The sequence below is a fragment of the Liolophura sinensis genome, chromosome 12 (assembly GCF_032854445.1).
Source record: "Liolophura sinensis isolate JHLJ2023 chromosome 12, CUHK_Ljap_v2, whole genome shotgun sequence".
In the NCBI taxonomy this organism is placed as follows: Eukaryota; Metazoa; Mollusca; class Polyplacophora; order Chitonida; family Chitonidae; genus Liolophura; species Liolophura sinensis.
In genome coordinates this window covers 23,310,631-23,333,103 of record NC_088306.1, presented here as the reverse complement: position 1 = coordinate 23,333,103, position 22,473 = coordinate 23,310,631, and the positions used below count along the sequence as shown (strand labels likewise).

At 38.4% G+C, this 22,473-nt stretch overlaps 1 protein-coding gene across 5 annotated transcripts in view; it reads left to right on the top strand.

The window, feature by feature from the left end:
* Positions 1 to 22,473, top strand: part of LOC135479501 (uncharacterized) — a 74,129-nt gene that overhangs the window by 13,571 nt on the left and 38,085 nt on the right. For all 5 annotated transcript variants that reach the window (XM_064759363.1, XM_064759364.1, XM_064759362.1 and 2 more), the window contains exons 2-3: positions 5,369 to 5,491; positions 17,491 to 18,718. In XM_064759363.1, the coding sequence (XP_064615433.1) occupies positions 5,369 to 5,491; positions 17,491 to 18,718 (1,351 nt within the window). The remainder of the gene's footprint in view (positions 1 to 5,368; positions 5,492 to 17,490; positions 18,719 to 22,473) is intronic.

Here is a 22,473-nt window from a genome sequence, read left to right as displayed (position 1 = left end):
TTTGCCTGGATTATGTTGACAAATTGCTTAATATTTTTTAAATGACTGGTCGTCTTACGCAGTGTGTTTACTGCTGATAAAAAAAATACAGTGACGCTGCTTATTCCGATCGCTTCCCACAGCCTCTACTGATGCGGAATGAATAGATATACGTATATATGTATACCTTACATCGTATGGTTGCTTCACACAACGTCAGAGTTTGGCAACTGAACTGACAAATTCGTTTTATGTATACAAAGGATCAGGTAGCCACACAAAGCCACCTTGATGAGCTCCGCGTTTTTCCTACCACTGCTCTTGTTTTGCCATGTAACACTTTCACACATAACCAGTGTGGGTAGTTTGGAGGCATTTAAACCCATCTCATTGTTTTTTTATTCATAACAATAGTGTATAACTAGTTTACGTCCACTGTGCACGGCGCCGCAAAGCTGGTTAGCAACACGATCGCTTTTGTAGGCAAAATGAGCGGACAGGCTAATAGGCCTAAAGAAATCAGCTATCTACAGCTAATATGTAACAGTTGTGTAACACAGTGTTGCTCCCCCTAATCTGTGTCAAGCTGACGCGCCCGTTAAGGAATTCCCTGGTAGACCTGGACGACTTAACACTTCTTCACTTTGACGGAACGATGGACAATTATCAGACTACATTTCAGCTGACTAACGGTGCAACAGAAAAGGAGTAAACATCCTGTGATTAACGGAATCACTGAAAATCGTTACATTTTGTGTGATTAACGGAATAACTGAAAATCGTTACATTTCGAGTGATTAACGGAACAAGGGAAAATGATCACATGGAGCAAAGGAAACGGATTACACACCACCGATTAACGGAACAAGAGAATCATCCAATCAGCTGAGCAACGGAAACGGATTACACTTCGTGTGATTAAAGGAAGCAACTACAACGGATTGCACTTTGTGTGTTTTAAGAAAAGAACGGCAACGGATTACACTTCGTGTGATTAAGGAAGCAACGACAACGGGTTACACTTCGTGTGATTAACGACGCAACTGTAACGGATTATACTCCGTGTGATAAAAGAAGCAACTGCAACGGACTACACTTCGTGTGAATAAAGGAAGCAACTACAAAGGATTGCACTTCGTGTGTTTTAAGGAAGGAACGGCAACGGATTACACTTCGTGTGATTAAGGAAGCAACGGAAACGGATTACCACGCTTGAACACATGCCACTTCATCTAGTTAGTGGAGCAACGGGAAAAGCTGAATACACTTCATCCGATTAACGGATCAAACGTAAACAATTACCGTCATAGGGAAAATTACCCATGGATTAATCCGTGATTCTGAACTGGAGTGGATTTCAAATAAGATCAAATGGATCCTAGGAGAGTGAATGTAGTAGCTGTCCCTGTGATGTATCATTACAGAGGGCATGTGTTACCGCGGTATGCTCTGGTGCAGGTGAGTCCACGGGGGTGGGGGGTGGGGGGGGGGAGTAAAGTATTAGGCCGTGAGTCATCCTAATCGTAATTAACACATCTTGTGTTGTGAACGACCACGACAACGTCAGGCCACATAGAAGGGAACCACATTAAATCTATCTTGCTAATAAAATCATAATAAAAAACGATGGTAGCGTCTTATAAAAACCATAGTATGACATAATATTTTGCTTGTAGTAAATATGAACTTCGTCAGGTGTAGTCGAGACGATCGTATAAGAAAGTCAATCCATTCAAACTGTTGAGTAAAGGTAAATGAGTACAAAGTCAGTTCATGATTTCACCCATACTGTTCATGAATCCATCACTACCTTTCATCAATCCCATAATGGCTTATACACTTGTTGGTGAATACATCAATACTGTTCATGAATCCATCAATACCTTTCATCAATCCCATAATGGCTTATACACTTGTTGGTGAATACATCAATACTGTTCATGAATCCATCACTACCTTTCATCAATCCCATAATGGCTTATACACTTGTTGGTGAATACATCAATACTGTTCATGAATCCATCACTACCTTTCATCAATCCCATAATGGCTTATACACTTGTTGGTGAATACATCAATACTGTTCATGAATCCATCACTACCTTTCATCAATCCCATAATGGCTTATACACTTGTTGGTGAATACATCAATACTGTTCATGAATCCATCACTACCTTTCATCAATCCCATAATGGCCTATACACTTCTTTGTGAATACATCAATGCTGTTCGTTAGTCTATCGCTACTTTTTTGTTATGTACCAATATCACACTGTTGGCAAATCCACACATACCATAATCACAATTCACTACATGTTGCAAATTAACTTAATACTGCATGGTGGGAAGGTCTGTCAGCAACCTGCGGATGGTCGTGGGTTTCCCCAGGGCTCTGACCGGTTTCCTCCCACCGAAACGCTGGCCGCCGTTGCAGAAATATTCTTAAATGCGGCATAAAACAGCAATCAAATAAATAAATAAATAAATAAATAAATAAATAAATAAATAAAATCAATAATTTAAAGTGTAATGAAAAAACGTCGGTTGCTCTACAGTTGAATCAGTGAAGATAAGTTCAAGATCTGTGTACAAGTATTTATTGTTTTCAGTTGACGTATATTTCCCAAGAATATTATATTTCACTTTTACAGATATATTTAGTATGATGGTATTAAATTAAGACAATTCGTCTTAATTTAAGGATGATATGAATTACTTGTGCTCAAATGGATCGTCATATATAGACACATGTAAAACCTTTCATGAAAAGCAGCCAAGGGTGGTAAACAGCAGTGATTTTCAGTCTAAGCAGCCGCGGGCTTTAAACAGCGGGGATTTACTGTACTAGCAGTTACCAGTTGTAAACAGCAGAGATTTACTGAATAAGCAGCCGCGGGTTGTAAAACAGCAGGGATTTACTCTACAGGCAGCCACGGGTTGTAAACAGCGGTGATTTACTGTATAAGCAGCCACGGGTTGTACACAGCGGTGATTTACTGAATAAGCAGCCACGGGTTGTAAACAGCAGAGATTTACTGTATAAGCAGTCGCATGTTGTAAATAGCGGGGATTTACTGAATAAGCAGCCACGGGTGGTAAACGGCAGAGATTTACTGAATAAGCAGCCACGGGTTGTAAACGGTAGAGATTTACTGAATAAGCAGCCACGGGTTATAAACAGCAGGGATTTACTGTACAAACAGCCAAGGGTTGTAAACAGAGGGGATTTACTATATGAGCAGCAATGTAGTTACGAATTTCGTCTCCTAAACGGCTGTATGCCTCTACAAGGGATTCACCTGCGTTACACAAGACGTTCTAGTTGGAATCAATAAAGTGCTTCCCAAGCACACAACCTGTACAGGCGTACATGTGTAATGGTTTGTCCCACAGTTACAAAGCCTTCATTTAAAGTTACGTGAGCATCTTACATACGGCCATACATCATAACGATGAATGATAGAATGATAAGAAGTCCTTGATGATTTATGCTGATAACCCCTGTGTCTAGTGAGTTTAGGTGAATGTGATAATGTGAAGGTGAATGACGTCTTCTCATACATCTCTTAAGCGTACCATTCCAGACCTCGCAATACAGCGGTTGACATGGTTGATGATGATGACAGGTTACACGTCTTCATAGACTGCTTAGACTTCATCATTCACATCAGGTACCGTTAAACTCATTTGTAAAGCAAAGTATAATCCGGATATGGGTTTTCTTCAATCTGGCCCAACTCTAACAAGTCTATTGTATGTGTATATAGCGTTTTTTTGTTGTCAACACAAGCCAAACTGACCGATCTTGAATTACACGCACATTTTGATGCCCTAAAAGAGCTACACTAACGTTATCTTATTGCTTCAGTCCTATATATATATATATATATATATATATATCGTAGACATGTCCGAGGAGACCACTGCACGGTAGATCACCTTGTGACGTAAAGATTCAGTAAAATTAATCAGAGCTGGATTCGAACTCCAGTCCCATTGCATGTTGAATCTCCACAGATGACCTACACTGCAATGTCTAGTGATCCTGGTTGTCCATAGCGGATCCGGGCGCAGTTTCTGAAGAGCCCCATTTATCTTACCAAATACAGCAATAGTACGAAATTGCTCTAGTATCACGTAACATGAGTAGGCCCAATTCTGAATGACGGCTCAGACGTATAGCACATACACTGTTCTGTTTAGAATGTGGACAGAACCAACTTTTCTATCGTCTTTGCTATGTTAGTAGAGATATATTCAAGATGTTTCCCGAAAGACCTCATTAACATGCCTTTACTTTAGTTAATTCTTTAGGGTGACACATGTCCACGTTCTGCCCCATGTCTACTCCTAATTATTCAGAATTATGACCAGTAATTACTAAAAATGTTTAATTTCACCATATGCGTGATAAAATAATATAAATGTGTCTGTAGTGATACACTGATCCCTACTGAAATTTGAGGTCCCATAATGCTCACTGAACACACGACCGCGTGCCTGTGGGTGAGGAATAATTACAATTAAATTCACATGAATCAGCTATTAAAGTCAGTTTAATTAGTGTGGTATGTCAGCTAACATTAAATATGCGACAGGGATTTAAAACTCCATGTTAAAATATATGTGACAAGGAGCAATGCATCTGAAAATATCGCACGACACAATCAGTTTTTAGAAAATGATAGTAATGGCATTTGGAGGTTACGGAATATAATTAAATGAGAAATAAGGCACTTGGCGGGCTTAGATGCAAACCAAGAAAGGGCAGAAAAGAGGTTAATATGCTTAAATGAGTAAAAAAGTAATTCTTGGGAAATGGGAGAGAGAAGGACATTTGACAATGGCAATTACCTGACAACCTATTCAACCCACAACGTTCAGAGGGGCACCCCATAATGGTTTTGAAAGCAAGTTGTCTTCCTCAGAAGTAAAGCTTCGTAAACGTCGGCACAAATTTTTGGGATTTAACGTCGTACTTAACAATTTTTCAGTCATATGACGACTAGGAGCCATTAGGTGTGTGTACATATACTGTGTCTTCGTGTGGAAGGGCAAGTCCATGCCGCTAAAATGCTGCCACCACTGAAGTATCATGCCAAAGACACCAGCCATGACACCCGACACAGTCACATTATACTGACACCGGGCCAACCTGTCCAGTTTCCCTGATCTAGCCTCTCAGTGCTGAGCGTCCAGCGAGGCAGCAACACATACCATTTTTAAAGTCGTATGATGGGTTTGACCCCGGGTATCCGACTTCGACGTCGTAGGTAGAAGTGGCGCATACGTTTCATGAACACGCCTTATCACGTGACCACGTCTCTGGGCATTGGGTGATCTAATATAGCCCTGAAAAGAATTCCAAGGTCAAATTTCTCTTTCCAGAATTCCAAGGTTGCAGAAGGCCCCAAGACCCCTCCACCCTTACCCAATCGGAGTCCGACAACACGTTTGACTTTCGTGGACGACCTTGACAGTGCATATTACAGCTCATCTTCATCCGGAGGGGTAAGTTCTTGTGAACTATGATTTATCTAAAAAGCCTTCTTCAACAATACCCATCCTGTACACATCGGCACTAAGGGTATATTTGTATTAGGTGTTTTCATTTTTACTCATGATTTACCATTGACCCCATATATGTCCACGAGTCACCTTGCCAACAACAGGCTATCTACCACTAACCTTTGCAAACCATCAGTGGGTTGCCTACAATGCCGTCGCGCGACATGATCCATTAAGCACGTACTGTTTTCTAGCGTAATAATTAGATGACTGTTAAAAAGTCAAGAACTGAGTCATTGGCAGGACACGCCACTAAGTTAATCGAGAACAAATCGTGTGAATGTGTTTCCTGGCTGCACCATGGTGATGTCATTCCTCTTCCGGTAGGAAGACATACTTAACTGCATGTTTTAGGTCCTTAGAACTTCAAGTAAAACGAAAACCGAACACTCAATGGCTTGCTGCAACATTTTTTCCTGTTCCGTGTTTTAAACTGCCGAGGGTCTTCTTTGAATAGTCTATCAGGTGTAACGAAAACATCAGGTTATAAGTAGCCGCAGCACATAATTAAGGCTCCAGAACAGTCAATATACTTTGTTTCAAACAATGAAAACCATGTTCTGTTCACCGGACCCACATGTGATATCTCTTACCTAGTCTTGCTTTGATTAAGACGACAAACGTGCTATATTCTTTACACCCCGAGACCCCATGGGAGTGTCTTGCAAGGAATCGTTGCAAGGAATGCTGCTCTCACATGAGGGATGTAGTTCGTGTTCCGCAAGGAAACGTGTCTCGAATCTTTCAGTGTTAGGCACTTCACACCTAATACAGCAGAACATGCGTTAAGTATAGAGATAAAACCTTTCCTCGTCAGCAAGGCACACAAGTCTCGACTATTGCGGCGTTTGACTCTTCATCCGATGAAGTAATCATTAGCTGCGAACACAGGTGTTTGTTTTTCTGTTCAGCAACGAAGACGTCTGGAAGCTTTTAGTCTTCGACAGCTCAAGTGAAAGGAAAGTGTAATTTCAAAGATAGTTCAACAAGTACATGTAGCTGTAACATTAGGACAGTTTCTCTGTCCCGTAAGGGAAGAAATGTTTAGAATCTTTCTGCCTTCGACATTTGAAAGTGCCATATCTAATGAAGTTTAGCACGCAGTAACGATGACATGTTTTGTAAGAATTCTCCATCATTTCGATCAATAAAATCCATCATTCCACATAGATTGATTGCTTGATTAGTGTTGAATGCCGTATATTACATGACAGGGATCAGGTTTAGGGATGGTGGAAATCGGAGAGCCCGGAGTAAACCACCGTCCTTCGCCAGGAACCTGACAAACCTCCTGACTTAAAGCCGTAGCCCAAATAATGTTGGCTACATATGAGCACGCCACACCAAGGGCCTGGTATGGTAGCGGCGATTCAACGTTTTACTGTACCTATGACGTAAAAAAGTCACCATCTTCACCCAGTCGAATGTTCGAATGCCAAACTTTTGCTTCTTTAGTCCAGTGGGCCCGCTGATCAGTCTTGCATAAAACAAAAGGAAAGTACATGTAACTCCGAGTACTGGAGTCATAATTGATCTATATTTCGTCTGCCTTGGTTGTGTCATCATCAAGAAGTATGTATTTCTTTACGGTACATCCCGATGATGACACAAACATGGCAGACGAAGTATAAATCATCCAGGACTCCAGTAATTGGACATTTCTTATACTCTGTTTACTTTTTTTCTTTTCATTCTGTCTAGTTTAACTTTTTAACCTTCATTACAACTATATTTATGAGGAAAGCGGTCTTTTTTGTTTTTGTTTTTTATCTGCGGCGAACTGCACGTTCATCTTCACCTCTTAATTACATGTAGTTTATTTATAAACGTTTTGTTTTCGTATTTTACTCTATTTATAGCGCCAGACGTCGTCTGGATTTAGTAAATTAAGGCCTGTGTTAAAGTTCACCTGGTGATGTTCTCGGAATTACATCTATATTGTTTATGTAGTCGGAATTTCAAGCTGGGCTAATTTTGCTCTTTCAGGGCAAAATGTTCATTTCCTCGTCCTTAAAGACGTCGTTTAGTGGCTATAGCTTTGTCGGAAGTTTACTAAAGCTATCTTTTGTGACTACAGCTCAGTGGAAAATAATTTCACGAATGTAACTGAAATTGAATGAACACATTGTTTAAAGGAGCAACGACGTCGTATAATTAGTGCCGTGCTAAAGTTCCGAAAAACAAACTGGAATGTTCAATGTCTCTTGGGGACGAGACAATTGCCTGTGTACTATACAAACTGACCGTAAAACGCCATCCAAAAGCGCAAGTTTCGAAGGGATACAATGCTGTCGTTTTTCACATGAATTGCTGGGTTCGGGGAAATTTCTCGATTATATTTTTTTGCAGGACTTTTGCGGTCATGTGCAGAAAGTGATTGTTAGCAATAAGAAAGTCCACTAGGAGTAAACTTAACACTCCAATACCAGAGGTTACTTCAATCTTTTCTTGGCAAGCACTTTCGCTGTCAAATAAAACAACTCTTTTTTTTCTGTTGAACGCAAAACTGACCAAACCAGATAGCCCTTTCGTTTGTCTTATATGATACAGACTTTATACCCTGTATTTCGTCTAATGTTTGGTATGTAAAAAATGCACTTTAAGAAGCACTTTGGATGTCAATAGTTAAGTTTTTCTGATGTAAGTTTTAATTTTTAATCTTAAGTTGGATGAATGACTCAGAATCAAGTAAAATGTGTCACCTGAAAAAGCTAAACTTTGGGTAAAATACAGTGGTTTGAAACCTTTGTAGTATCTGGCGTCTTTAGTAGGCGCGGCACCGTTATTTGATTAATTTATTTGATTGGTGTTTTACGCTGTACTCAAGATTATTTCACTTAGACGACTGCGGCCAGCATTATGGTGGGAGGAAGCCCACGACCATCTGCACGCTGTTGGAAGACCTCCCTACTTACGGCGGCACCCTTAAAAATTTCAGTAATTATAACCGTTCACAAAGTTTCAAACGGACAATACCAGGGAAATTTGATTGGGCCATGGGCTTTGGCACGTGCGTTGTGTTATGCGAGTGATGCAGTAAAAAGTGAAATATTATATAAGAAAACAATGTGCAGAGCTAGGAGTGTGAAATTTAGATGCAGCTGAGATCCTCTTGTGCTTGGCTGTCCACAATGCATTCAGACAGAAATTCAAACCCCCAAAAACTGACTCAATCAAAAACACAGAGCTTTTTAATTAGTTTGGCTAGATATAAACATTAATAAAAGTGTAACTGCACCAATGGATACCATCATTTATATGTGTCAAAGATATATGAGAAAACCTTGCAGTTTTACTAAAAAAAGAAAACGAGAGAAAAAAAATCACCTCACAGCTGTTATTTGGGTTGTTTGCACCTGAAGTGCATTCCATGCTACATAAAACTACTTGAGCGTAAAACACATACATTAACACGACACCGCTTGATATTAATAAATTAAACCTACATGTTAGAACATCATACATTAACAAATCTGAAGAAACAAAAGTTAGAATTTTTTAATGGTTTAAATTCGTCACTGAAACGTCAAAATTAATCTGATAAGATACACTCCCTGACCTGCTTTTATAGGTTAAGTGTATAAACAGAAACATCTAAATGTGGATAATTAAGTCACTCAATGAAGCAACATTTGCCCGCGGGTCCCGGCGTTCAGCAATGGCCTCAAATTAGGTCAATCATATGCAAATTCAACGAGCTTAACGTCACCTCAATATGCAAATTAGGAAAGAACTCGTGCATACAAGATTTAACGCTTCTCCGCCAGATACCTGATTAACCTCCTGACTTAGAGCTGCAACCAAAACAGCCGGAGCAGGATTCGAATCTTGGTGGTCAAGTGCCAACAGCTTTCCACAGAAGCCCTAAATCTCATGGTCAAAGAGGGTTCCATATATTTAATTATACACACTAGCTGTGAGCAGTAAAATTAAATAGCTTCCTAAGACAAGTCATATCACTAAAAGAGAACATATAGTTCTAATTACGACAAGAATTGCCACGTGAAGTCAGTTAAACAAGGCACAGTTTAGAAGAACTTCCTACATTTAGAAGATTGCTTATAAACAGGCTACAGAATAGATTGTGACTGGCTGGTTTGAGAGATAAGCGAGTACAGGCTATACCATACCTAAGCTGAATTTTACATAGGGTACATTTATTCAAGAGTGACAACAGGGTTTAACACACGAAACCCTATCTCCACTATCAGCCAATCAGGGTCGATTCTGTATCCGGTAGTTTCTTGCCACTATAGATGGTTTGCATTGGCAGCCATCTTTGAGGTAAGTTTGTGTATATTGCCCATTGTATACCCTCACAAGCCAAGGGCATCTGCCCAGCTTATGACACCTCTAACAACCCCCAGTGGGCAATACACAAACTTACCTAAAAGATGACTGCCATTGCAAATCATATACAGACCCAACATAAGATTATGTCTCGAAAAAGTTAAGTCAACACCGCTAAAGTATGTTATTATATTGTTTTAATACATAAAACACTCTTACTTCTTGAAAACTGAAAGACTTGCGAAGTTTCATGAGACAGGGCCAAACATAACAATGTACTAACAGATGAGTCTCCCAGATTGTTTCTGATAACGCACTTCATTCAGCGCTGCACTCGGCTAAAATTTACACCACGTTGCTATTGTATTACGGCCATTTTGAAGATCTGGCTTTGAAGTTAGCAAGAAGTCAAGCTATCAGCTATTTTCCATTCTTGGGAGGTATTTCTCATCTATCAATTAGGATGTCCCTTTATGCACATATTGCCTCAGTATTTGAAAATTTCTTAAACTGAAGGATAAATTTAGTTACCCGTCTTCAATACTCAACCCATAGTTATTTCATAATGAACACACCCTAAGACACTGGTTGGTCTAACTCATTAAATAAAAACAGTGTTTATGCTCCTACATATAAATTAGGGCATACCAAAGCCAAAATCTTAAAGATTACCAGAAACAAACACTTCATAAACCCTATAGATATAAAAACCTGGGTTACAGTATTGTATCCAATGTTAAGGTCAGCAATATGTGCAAGACGGTAAATCTTGGGAATTTTTTTACCGCCTACACATGTAATGTAATGTAATCACTATCATCTATCCACGTCACGTCTGTCAAAGGGAAATGAAATCAGCTCCAATAAAGTTTTTTCTAGTTTATCAGACATTGGAAAAAGCACATGAGAAAGGACGAGACATGGCATTGTAATAAGGCTAAAAGCATACTGTTTTTCATCTGTCACAACGGTCAATATAGAGAAGAAAGATACATACATTATCAGTGATTAATGAAAGCTAGAACAAATTGTTATAGGCAAGTAAATTGACGTGACTTCTTATTGTTAGCCATCTTTTTTCCCCTTACCGATGCATGCATAAATAATATCATTGAGCAGTTAAGCAGTAATCATGTCAAAGTGCCATAAAGCCAGTTCCAACAAATAATCTGCATCTATTATTTGATTGCGTATTTAGGAATATCACAAACCTTACATTTGTCATATGAGACATTGACATAAAAATGCGTAGGCCTGTAATCACAGCATCACATGGCTAAAGTAACATCATTCCCCAAGATTTAAGTTGATTTATTAACTTACCATAAATAGCCAAAAAATTTCTTACAATTTTCCAGCAGAATATCATCTCATGTTCCAAGGAAACCTAAAATGATTGTTCTAAAATGTATAGATCTCTCAGAATCAGGAAAAATGGACAAGCGAGTAATGGGCAAAATTTATGGTTATTTAGGGTATCCCTCATTTTAAGACTGCACATAACATTTGTTCACCTTATATATATATGGTCTTTGTCAGTTTTATAGGTAGAGGAAACCCAAGTGTCTGGATTAAACCACTGACCTTTGGCAAGTAACTGATGACAAATAAATTCACACATCTATCATGTGATTCTGTCCTCTATCTCACGAGGTAAATCTCAGCAAAGTCAGTGAAAATTTATACAGATTGATTTTTCACACCTGACTGGACATATATAGAAGAGGTATAGAATACATACGTACCTGTCCAGGTTACAGAGTTATCAAACGAAGCTACAAAAGGTCATATGGTGCACAGTCAGGACATAAGGATTTAAAATGGCACGATATTAACAAATCCAATGATGCCCCAGTAGCTTGATCAGGTGTAGCTATTTGAGGACAGTAAAGGGGGATAACCACTAGGAATGTCATTACCATAACTCTTCAACCATTTTGCTTGTTTTGCAAGGTGTTTATTCAGACATATACTGAAGGGATTTTTCTTTATAGTCTGATAAAATTATACTTTTTGTGAAGCCCTGAAAATGGCCAATCCAACCATTGTAGTTTTGCCAAATTATAAATGTGCATAAATTCCACTGGAAGTTGCTAGCTTGAGGAATTAGGGTATAAAGAATGCTAGCTCAGTATTGAATATAATACAACTGGACAGCTGATAAACAAAAACATTATACACACTTAGCTGGATAACTGCTTAAATTTACAAACCATGCTGTATTTCATCTAAGGTTTCCCCAGTAAAATGCATTTTCACTGACATAAAAGGGCCTTAAAATGATACTTTTGGTGCTGACACTTCAGTTTTTCTGATCAAATTTTTAATAATCAAACTCCAACAAAAACAAAACTCCTCAGCGGCCCTGTAAGGTGGATGAATCAATCAGAATCGAAGTTTTCTGACTCCACCCATAATATGAAAATTAGCACGATAGTGTAAATATTTTTCTGCATGTTTAGAAAAAAAAAGCAAACAGAAGAAACAATCCACAGACTAGGACTATAAATATATCATATTATTTTGTTACTCAATAAACATAAATTTGAATAAATGAATAAATTTGACAAAAATACATGTACCTGTGAAAATAAAAATGAGTATGCATGAATAAAAGTACACATTAAAAAAGAGGTGTACATCTCTCCAGTGTGTATTCAGGCATTGTCTATGATGATACAGTGTATTCCGGTATAGTCTTTGTCTCATCATACCATGCGCAAAGACAATAGGTATGTGGTTAAGTGTGTTTTTCTGTAGCAACCTGTACAGCAATTAACACCGTGAAAAAAGCCTGCTATTGTATGTAGCAGATGCTATACAAAGGCCTAATGATAAGCTTGTGGAGAATTCTCCTTGGCACAGACGGTTAATATCAATGATCTACCTACACTATATTTAACTTGCCCACTGTCTCATGACTCAATTGCTACAGCTATGCAGACTTTATTATTAACTGTTTAACTCACCTGTAACGACTGTTCGAGTCTTTGTTCAGGTGGTAACTAGGAATTGCAAGGCCAGGTGGGCTAACACAGGTAGGAAAAGTATGTCAGATTTATGGTAGTCTGGGGACTTGTTTTCAAAAGTTCTTACGCAATGACTTTTTGCATCTTTGACTTTTGACGATGACCCTTACGTGCTTTATGAACTGTTTACTTCCTTTTACGTGGTATAACTTACACAGAACTGCTTGTGTTAGGTTTGAGTTTATTCATCATGAAGACTTAATCCAGTTCCGCTTAAAAGCATCTGACATCAAAAATTTGGACCATTCAGGAACAGAAATTCTACACCACTACGTATAGGTAGCTTTACATGTATTGACCAAGTTCAAGGACACCTTAGGAAAAACACAACTGTTTACAACAGGATAGGCCTATTGCTGGGTAAACGCTTCAGTACATATAAGCATTGTTTTGTGTTTCTCGTGTTATTTCCCACCTCACATTTAAGGAAAAGACATCTAAAAATCGAAGTAGACATCACTTAATAGGGCACTTAAAACTATGCGTAAATATATTTTCATTTATTTTTTTTTAGATGTTTTTGAAAAGAGTTAGAAGTGTTCAAACTTTGGAATTCTAACATTTGCTTTATTGACCCTACTATCAGAGTTTTACAAGGAACTCTTACATCACAGAAGGTTTTTTCAAGTTCTTAAACACTGTCAGTATGGCTCATAAAATCAAGGTTCCATACGATTCAAATATTGGAATGCCTTTCAATACTGCCTTTAAAAACAACCCTAAAGAAATAAACGGAACTATTTTTACCCATAGTTTTCACTTGTCTGTATGATAAGCCTTGCTTTATATTTCAGCTTTCTTTTACTTTGAGGCAGTCAAGTCTAAGGGTGCAAGAAACCAGAGTGTCCCGAATAAACAACTGACCTTTGCCAAGTATATTTAAATTGTACAAACACTTGCTACATTAGTGTTTCGGTCAGTGGACACAAACAGCATATCTGTCAAATCTCACGTTTTGGGGAAAAAAAAAAACAAATCTTGTGTTGTTAAATCAAAAATCACATTCTCACGGTCAATGTTTTACATGTTACCTTTGACAAAATTGTTGTATGATGTTTTCATCTCTTATAATGACAAAATATATGTAAACTTGCCAGCAAAAACTTCTAAAATACAGCAAAACTACGCAGCACCATTTTCTCCCAGTAACTTTGTCCCCCTAGACCCCAGGCCATTCCATGGTAGTACGCATCACACTGAGGAGTTTTTCATTCAACATTCCAGCCTGCATGAAACCGCATTTGTCAGTGGATAATCAACCATAAGAAGTCAAGGAGGGCACCATTGTGATGTGCTGTGATATAAATTAATGGCATTTCCACAAAGGCAATATTACACACAGACCTTTCATAAAAGCCCTATTTATTCAACTCCTCAACAGCATTACAAAAAAATATATGGGCTTTGTGATACATTGTTGAGAAATCATTTCTTGCTACAATGTATTTAAATGTTTCACATTTTCTTAACATGATGTCAAATGGGTGGTTCTACAGCAACCTACATGTGAACATTGCCCTCCAGTCTGATACAGGCCAGAGCAATCCCTTGAAAACAAGGAAATGGCAAAGTTGTGCAACAGCTAGCACACATACATTCTCATCACAACTATACTACAAATATGTTTGTATTAACAGAGCCCTTCTCCCATGTATACATACATACAAGCCATACCTTTTTACCTGTTATCGCTATAGCCAAATATAGCGCATCACCGTGATGAAAAAAAATATAGTTGGTTAGGAGACTATTCAGGCAGGTGAATTAATACAGGTGTAGATCAAAACTGTATCATGTACAATGTATATGATCAACTACAGATTAGATTGAATGTCAGATTTGCCTAACAAGAAATGCTCCTCTTTCTACAATCACACATGTGAGACTAGAGAAACTCACCTGCTAGGCTGTATGCAAAGACTCATTAAGGACAGGTGGGCAATCAAGAAAAACAGAAACTCACTGTGGCTAAAAAGCAGAGAATTTATGATTTACACATGTTTTAAAACAAGCATTTGTTAACTTTAGAAAATTTTGGTGGAGATTTAAAATATTGGATTCTCAAATAATTTTGTGCTGGCCTCCTATATATATATATAACTTCAGAAATTTATATCTGTTATTCATTTTATTCATAATAAAGCAATTATATCCCAAAGTCACAGACTTTACCTTTCACAACTGTGCTGAAGGAAGCTGATTTATTCCTTTGCACTCTGACATACATGTCCAAGGCTAGCCTGGATAATTAGTTTTATTTCCTATTTTATATAAAACAATAACAAAACTTCCTTGATTCCATTTCCTTGTTGACACTGTGCCAGCCAGAGATATTTTACAATCACACAAACCATATATGCCACAGAGAGTTGGTGGCCTTCATACATCGCCCATTTTGGAGCGTAAAATGCCAGAGAGGTAAAATCCATCCTATCGGAGCTTCCCCCATCCACACCACCATCAGAATACTTACTAATAATGCATCTGTTAGAAAGAAAAAAAAACTTATTATAATGAAATATTATTAATGATCATATTTTACTGATGTAAACAGCAGTATATAGGTGCACATAGGTATGTATCAACTGAAATACTATTAAGGAATTCACCATCTATCTTACCTGTAATTAAGATTACAGGTGAAACCACATATATATGTATAACTCTAAGTCCACATGAGCACATTAAACTAATCCTCATTATGGCTATTTTTAGGCCTGTCATACCCTTTACAGTAATGTGTGATAGGCTTGAATATCCCATATAGCATGTATACCACAGCCACCAGACTAGAGTATGCTGTAACCTAATACAGTAATATGATATAATCATGTAACAGGGAAGTCATAAATAGAGAAATGGGAATTTCCAGCATGATGAACGACCCTATAATACTTATTTTAATATTTTATACTTCATGTTGATTTTATATATACCCTAAATGACCATACATTTCGCCCATGACTAATTTGCCCATTTTTCCTGATTCTGAGAATTCTGTTGATTTTAGGAGTGCGTTTGAAGGTTTTCTTAGAACATGGGATGATATTTGACTGAAAAATTGTAAGCTTCAGCTTCAAAAATAATATTTTATGTTTATTTGCCTCTTATAAATGCACTTTTGTGGGCGAAATGTTTGGCCATTAGGGTTGTTGGAAAATCTCTTCCATGTGTATACTATGAAGGTAGAGATAAATAAATGCAGTGTCAAATGCAGCCTTTTAGTTTGACAACCTTTTTAAAACGCTTACTTTGAACAAAAATTTTCACTTATTAAGAAACCTGTGACTAATGCCTTATATACCAAATTAAAGCGTCAAAATTACTTATAAATCTATCTGGAGGCAGCATTCTTGAAAACAGGAAAATGTATGTTGTAATTTTAAGCACCTTTGAAATGTTTCAAATTAGGACCATGATTTAGTGAAGCATGAAAATTATGCTCAGTTTACATTCCCTTTATGACAAAGGGAGACAAAACCTCGCAGTGAGCTTTGCCCGGTCAGTCTAATACCCTGCAGTACACGGTTATAACCACTGAAGTCCCAATGATGACAGGCGACAATTTCAACAGGTCAACAGATAATAAAGACGGTTGTAAAAGGCATCATTACTTTCAACATAAGTTAGCTAGGCCAGACATTAAAAGCCAGCTGATGTACATTTAGTTGTCACTGGTATCTGCTAACATGGGGAACATCTGTACATCTACAATTTAAGAATTCTCTCAAATGGTTTCCATCTTAAAAGAAAAAACTTGACCAGCTCATACTTCTAAATGTATATTAATTACAATTTCAAACAATTGCAGGATTCTGTGGAAGCCTTCACCATATACTCATATTTCCATTAAAATGCATTTTGAATTTTCTACAATTTTAGAATTCTACGGTATTCTCCACCCTTAAAGAGCCTCCACCACCTCTTATTTCTATACTGTCTCTGTTGTAATTCTCTGCCCCTAAAAAGCTTCAACCACCTCTAATTTCAATATTGTCATTTCTATAATTTCAGGATTCTGTGGGATCCTCAGTACTAGAAAAGCCTCCACCACCTTTTAATTCTATATTGTCACTTCTATAATTTCAGGGGTCTGTGGTATCCTCAGTACTAGAAGAGCCTCCACCACCTCTTACTTCTATATTGTCACTTCTATAATTTCAGGGGTCTGTGGTATCTTCAGTTCTAGAGGAGCCTCCTCCACCACCTATTAGTTCTATATTGTCACATCTATAATTTCAGTGGTCTGTGGTATCCTCAGTACTAGAAGAGCCTCCACCACCTCTTACTTCTATATTGTCACTTCTATAATTTCAGGGGTCTGTGGTATCCTCAGTACTAGAAGAGCCTCCACCACCTCTTACTTCTATATTGTCACTTCTATAATTTCAGGGGTCTGTGGTATCTTCAGTTCTAGAGGACCCTCCACCACCTATTAGTTCTATATTGTCACTTCTATAATTTCAGGGGTCTGTGGTATCTTCAGTTCTAGAGGAGCCTCCTCCACCACCTATTAGTTCTATATTGTCACTTCTATAATTTCAGGGGTCTGTGGTATCTTCAGTTCTAGAGGAGCCTCCTCCACCACCTATTAGTTCTATATTGTCACTTCTATAATTTCAGGATTCTGTGGTATCCTCAGTACTAGAAGAGCCTCCACCAGACTATGAGGTAACCTATGAGGATTTAGACGCAGTTCGACAGGACATTTACAAACGTCAACAGCTACCATATCCACCTCCACCCAGGCTAACCTCCCACCCTTTGCCACCCCCCAACCCTCAGGTCATGAGAATAACCCAGGTACAAGGGGGAGGGCTGACCTCGAAACAGCCCCCAGCATCAAAAGCTAATGTGGTGCACATGCCCGGGGATACAGGTCATCATTACTGCAGTATTGGCGATGTTGGGGGACTTCCTGGTAGTCTACATACAGAGGTGAGTAAGACGGCAGTCCCGTCTCACCAGTCAGCACAGCCTCACGTACATGTTCACCTGTGTCAGGGAGAGTGTAAGTCACTGGGTTTCCAGGCAGGACAGGTACACTTCCACCCTAACACCAGCTACTCCAGAGGCCTCCCAGCAGGGGGCTGGCAGGACAACATCCCACCCCCACCCTCGCTGTACAGGGGCAGTGTGGATATCCAGGCACCTGGGGCCCCACAGGTGCTTCCCACCTACCAAGGCGCATACCAGGAGATTCCTGCACAGAGGGTAGGGGGTGTCCCGTTCCCCCACCACCAGTCTAAGTCAGTGCGGGTCCACACGATGAGTGACGTCATGTCGGAGGCAGGGGTTCAAAACCTGCACTCGTCATCTAGTGTCCGGGCTCCGAGTCAGAAGGGTCCTTACCACCTTGGGCCACAGGTTGTTAACATTGAAAGCATACCTGATATGCCCCAGTTTGTTGGACGGGCAGGCAGTCCTCTGCCACCCCCTCCAAACTTTCCAGCACCCCCTCCTCCCATCGTGCAAAACCAGTCGCCGAGTCTTCAGAGGAGCTCGCTTAACCAGTCACCCTCTCCGCCTCTTCCACCTCCACCCCCTGAGCTTGCCGCAGAGTATAATAATGGGCTAGGGATCTATGAGGATATACCAGGACAGAAGGAAACCCCGACAGAGCCAGCAGCTCCGCCAGCTCCCCCTATCCCTGCCCCTCCCCCTGCTCCACCCATCCCAACGACTACACCTCACAGAAAGGTGAGCTTTACCCCAACAAGTGAAAGCGAAAACCCAACGGAGGTAAACAGTAACCCTTCACCACGAAAGACATCGTCAGGCCAACTGAGCTTTTCTGCGGAGGAAATTGGAAATGTCTTGAAAACACTGAAAAAGACAAACAATTCTAAAGGTAAGATATGGCTATTGTTATGTCTAGACTATTGTTCACGCCATACATATATGTAAGTTTTGTTCAGAACATATATATATGTAAATTTTGACTATATTGTTCACGCCATACATGTATGTACCGGTAAGTTTTAACTATACTGTTCAGATCATACATATATGTAAGTTTTGACTAAATTGTTCACACCATTCATATATATAAGTTTTGACTAAATTGTTTCACACCATACATATATGTAAGTTTTGACTAAATTGTTTCACACCATTCATATATGTAAGTTTTGACTATACTGTTCACACCATACATATATGTACGTTTTGACTATACTGTTCACACCATACATATATGTAAGTTTTGACTATACTGTTCACACCATACATATATGTACGTTTTGACTATATTGTTCAGACCATAAATATATGTACCCATAAGTAACTGTTCACACCATACATATATGTAAGTTTTGACTATACTGTTCACACCCTACATATATGTAAGTTTTGACTAAATTGTTTACACCCTACATATATGTAAGTTTTGACTATATTGTTCAGACCATAAATATATGTACCCATAAGTAACTGTTCAAACCATACATATATGTTAGTTTTGACTATACTGTTCACACCATACATATATGTATGTTTTGACTATATTGTTCAGACCATACATGTATGTGTTTTCCTGTTGTTCACATCATAAGTATGTTTTGTCTATTGTTCACATCCTAGGTGAAATCCTTCTTGTAACAAATCAGGCAGTGTTTTTATTTTATTCACATAGTACTGGTTCTATAGACAAAAAACAATTTTCATACACATGAAAGCAATTAACTAAAAAGAGATAAAATGTAGCTATATATATTCATTGTAAGATTGGGTACAAATTAATGGCTGCATGACAGGCACTTTAAACTAATACTGTTGTCCTAAATGAACTGTTATCACTTTAATAATTCACAAATTCATCTTTTCCATGACTCTTCTGGTCATTAAAAGCATTAATTAAATGTGGTAATTTGAAGACACAGATTGACAGGGAGTCATAATAACATTAGCCATTGGACTTGATAAGCTTACAGTGAAAGTCTACACGTACAGGTACGAGGCACTACAGGTATTGTGAGTCCCCTGTATACAGTGGAAGCCTATACATAGAGGCACGAGGCACTACAGGTACTGTGAGTCCCCTGTATACAGTGGAAGCCTATACATAGAGGCACGAGGCACTACAGGTATTGTGAGTCCCCTGTATACAGTGGAAGCCTATACATAGAGGCATGAGGCACTACAGGTATTGTGAGTCCCCTGTATACAGTGGAAGCCTATACATAGAGGCATGAGGCACTACAGGTATTGTGAGTAAGGTAGTAGGATCAGTATATCTTATACTTCCCCTAATGTTTGGTAGCCGATAAAGTAGAAATTCAGACGCACATAACGGCCTTAAGACGATACCTGTGATGCCAAGCTTTTCTGAGTTGGATGAATCATTCAGTACATCCAGCAAAATGTGTCACTTGAAAAAATCGAAAACTTTAGGTGAAATAAAGTGACTCTTTCTTCCTATTCTGAGAACATGAAGCTGTTCAAGAGGAAGCTTATAAAATGTTACAGTCAACTGCTGCCCTAGAATTATTATTATTTTAAGCAGAAGTGTCAAATAACTGAAGTGGAGAATTACTAATAATAGAGAGCTGCGGAGAGCTAGCTTTTCTCAGGTATCTCAAATTCCATTTTACTATAGAGCTTCTATGTTTAAACAACCACAAAAGGGTAAATTCACCTTTTTATGTGGTGCAGTATGTGAGATGGGACTAGTTGAATAAAACTAGGACAAGCTTAACTTTATACATGTAGCTCTCGGGCCCAATGTCAGGATGGTAACTATCATATTTTTAAAGAACGCAAAATGAGAATATGCTGTTTACAGAAATACTAGTATTTCATCTAAAGTTTGGCATGCTGATATGCACTTTCAGAAGTAAATTTAAAGGCCTCATAATAATACTTTTGATGCCAAGACTCAAGTTTTTCTCAAAAGAATTTAATCAGACTTAATAACAAAAAACTCTCAAAGTGGTTGTGTATAAAGGTGGACAAATCAATCAGAATCAAGCAAAATCTGTCACCTGAAAAGTGCTAAATATTAGGTGAAATGCAGTCATTTCATATTAAAATATTACGTATGTGTGAAGGTCTGTCAGCAACCTGTGGATGGTCGTGGGTTTCCCCCGGACTATGCCCGGTTTCCTCTCACCATATTGCTGAACGCCGTCATAAAAGTGAAAAAAAAAAAATGAGTATGGCTTAAAACACCAATCAAATAAACAAATAATTACTAAAGTATTACTTCACCCCAATCCCTCTAAGTCTGAAATATGTACATTAAGCTACAAATAGAACAATATTTTATACACGTACATGGTTGGATAACATAGTGTATGTTATATTCTGGGTCATTATGACACGCTGGCGCATTAATCACCTAGGCCACCTCGGTCCCAGGGTCACCTGATATAAACAGTATGACAATTACTTCAACTTAAATAACGGTGAGTGAGTGAGTGACTGAGTGAGTGAGTGCTTGGGTTTAACGTCATATTTTATCTAGTGCTGGAATGACTGTGAATAATTAAATATGGCTAAACGCAAAATTTTAGGTGAATTACATCACATCTACGTGTATGTAATGTAGCTCTATATATAGGATATCATGCCTTCAACATGGGAGTATCCTTTCATCAGTTTCAAGTGTTTACACACTTTCAGGGCTGTTTATACATTTGCAAGCACAATACATTCTCAGCTCACTCCAATTAGCTACTGTTGTATTAGTCACACAGGTGTAGATGTTTACCTGTGCATTAGAACTGGTTTAACGAGTTGTCCACCTGGAAAAGAGAATTTGATCAGGCCTAGCTGGAACTACACATATCTGATCATTCCATGGTCATTTAAAATTAATGAGTTTTTACCTGTGTGAATTTTTTTTAACTTGGGTTAAGAAGAGAGTCAGGCAGATTAACAACATGAAATAGGGCAGCCAAAGACATTACAGGTAAAATACAGGTAAACAGAATATCAAGTAGGGCGAAATGTCGTAAATTAAGTTGTCAAACGGTAACTACATGTGACTTTATTTTCATGCTGAACCACATAAGGATTATTTCTGGCATACAAAAAATTTATATACATGTACTTATCCGTATGTGTTCAAAGAAACAGCTGTGTGCTTTATAATCTTAGGATTCTATGAACTGTCTATGATTTCAAGGTTTTTAATATTTCAAATTATCCTGACATTAAAGATGTTGATATTGTTCAAAAACTGCGTAAATCATGAAAATTTCCTTGAATGTGAACACTTGAATATTCTTTATATTTCAACAATGACCTAAACAGGACTTTCTTATTTATACAGGAGTTGGCAATCAGGTTACCGTGGCAACCATGCCTGAAAAGTTTTAGGCCTGCACATTGCGCGTCCACCAAAACTGAAAACTGGAAACTGCTATACAATAATATGCTTTCCATCCACCCTCTCCCCCAAAAAACAGAACAGCCCATCATTTACATGTGTTATACATAGCTAGAAACAGAACTGCCCATCATTTACATGTGTTATACATAGCTAGAAACAGAACAGCCCATCAATTACATGTGTTATACATAGTTGTAAACTGAACAGCCCATCATTTACATGCGTTATACATAGCTAGAAACAGAACAGCTATCATTTACATGTGTTATACA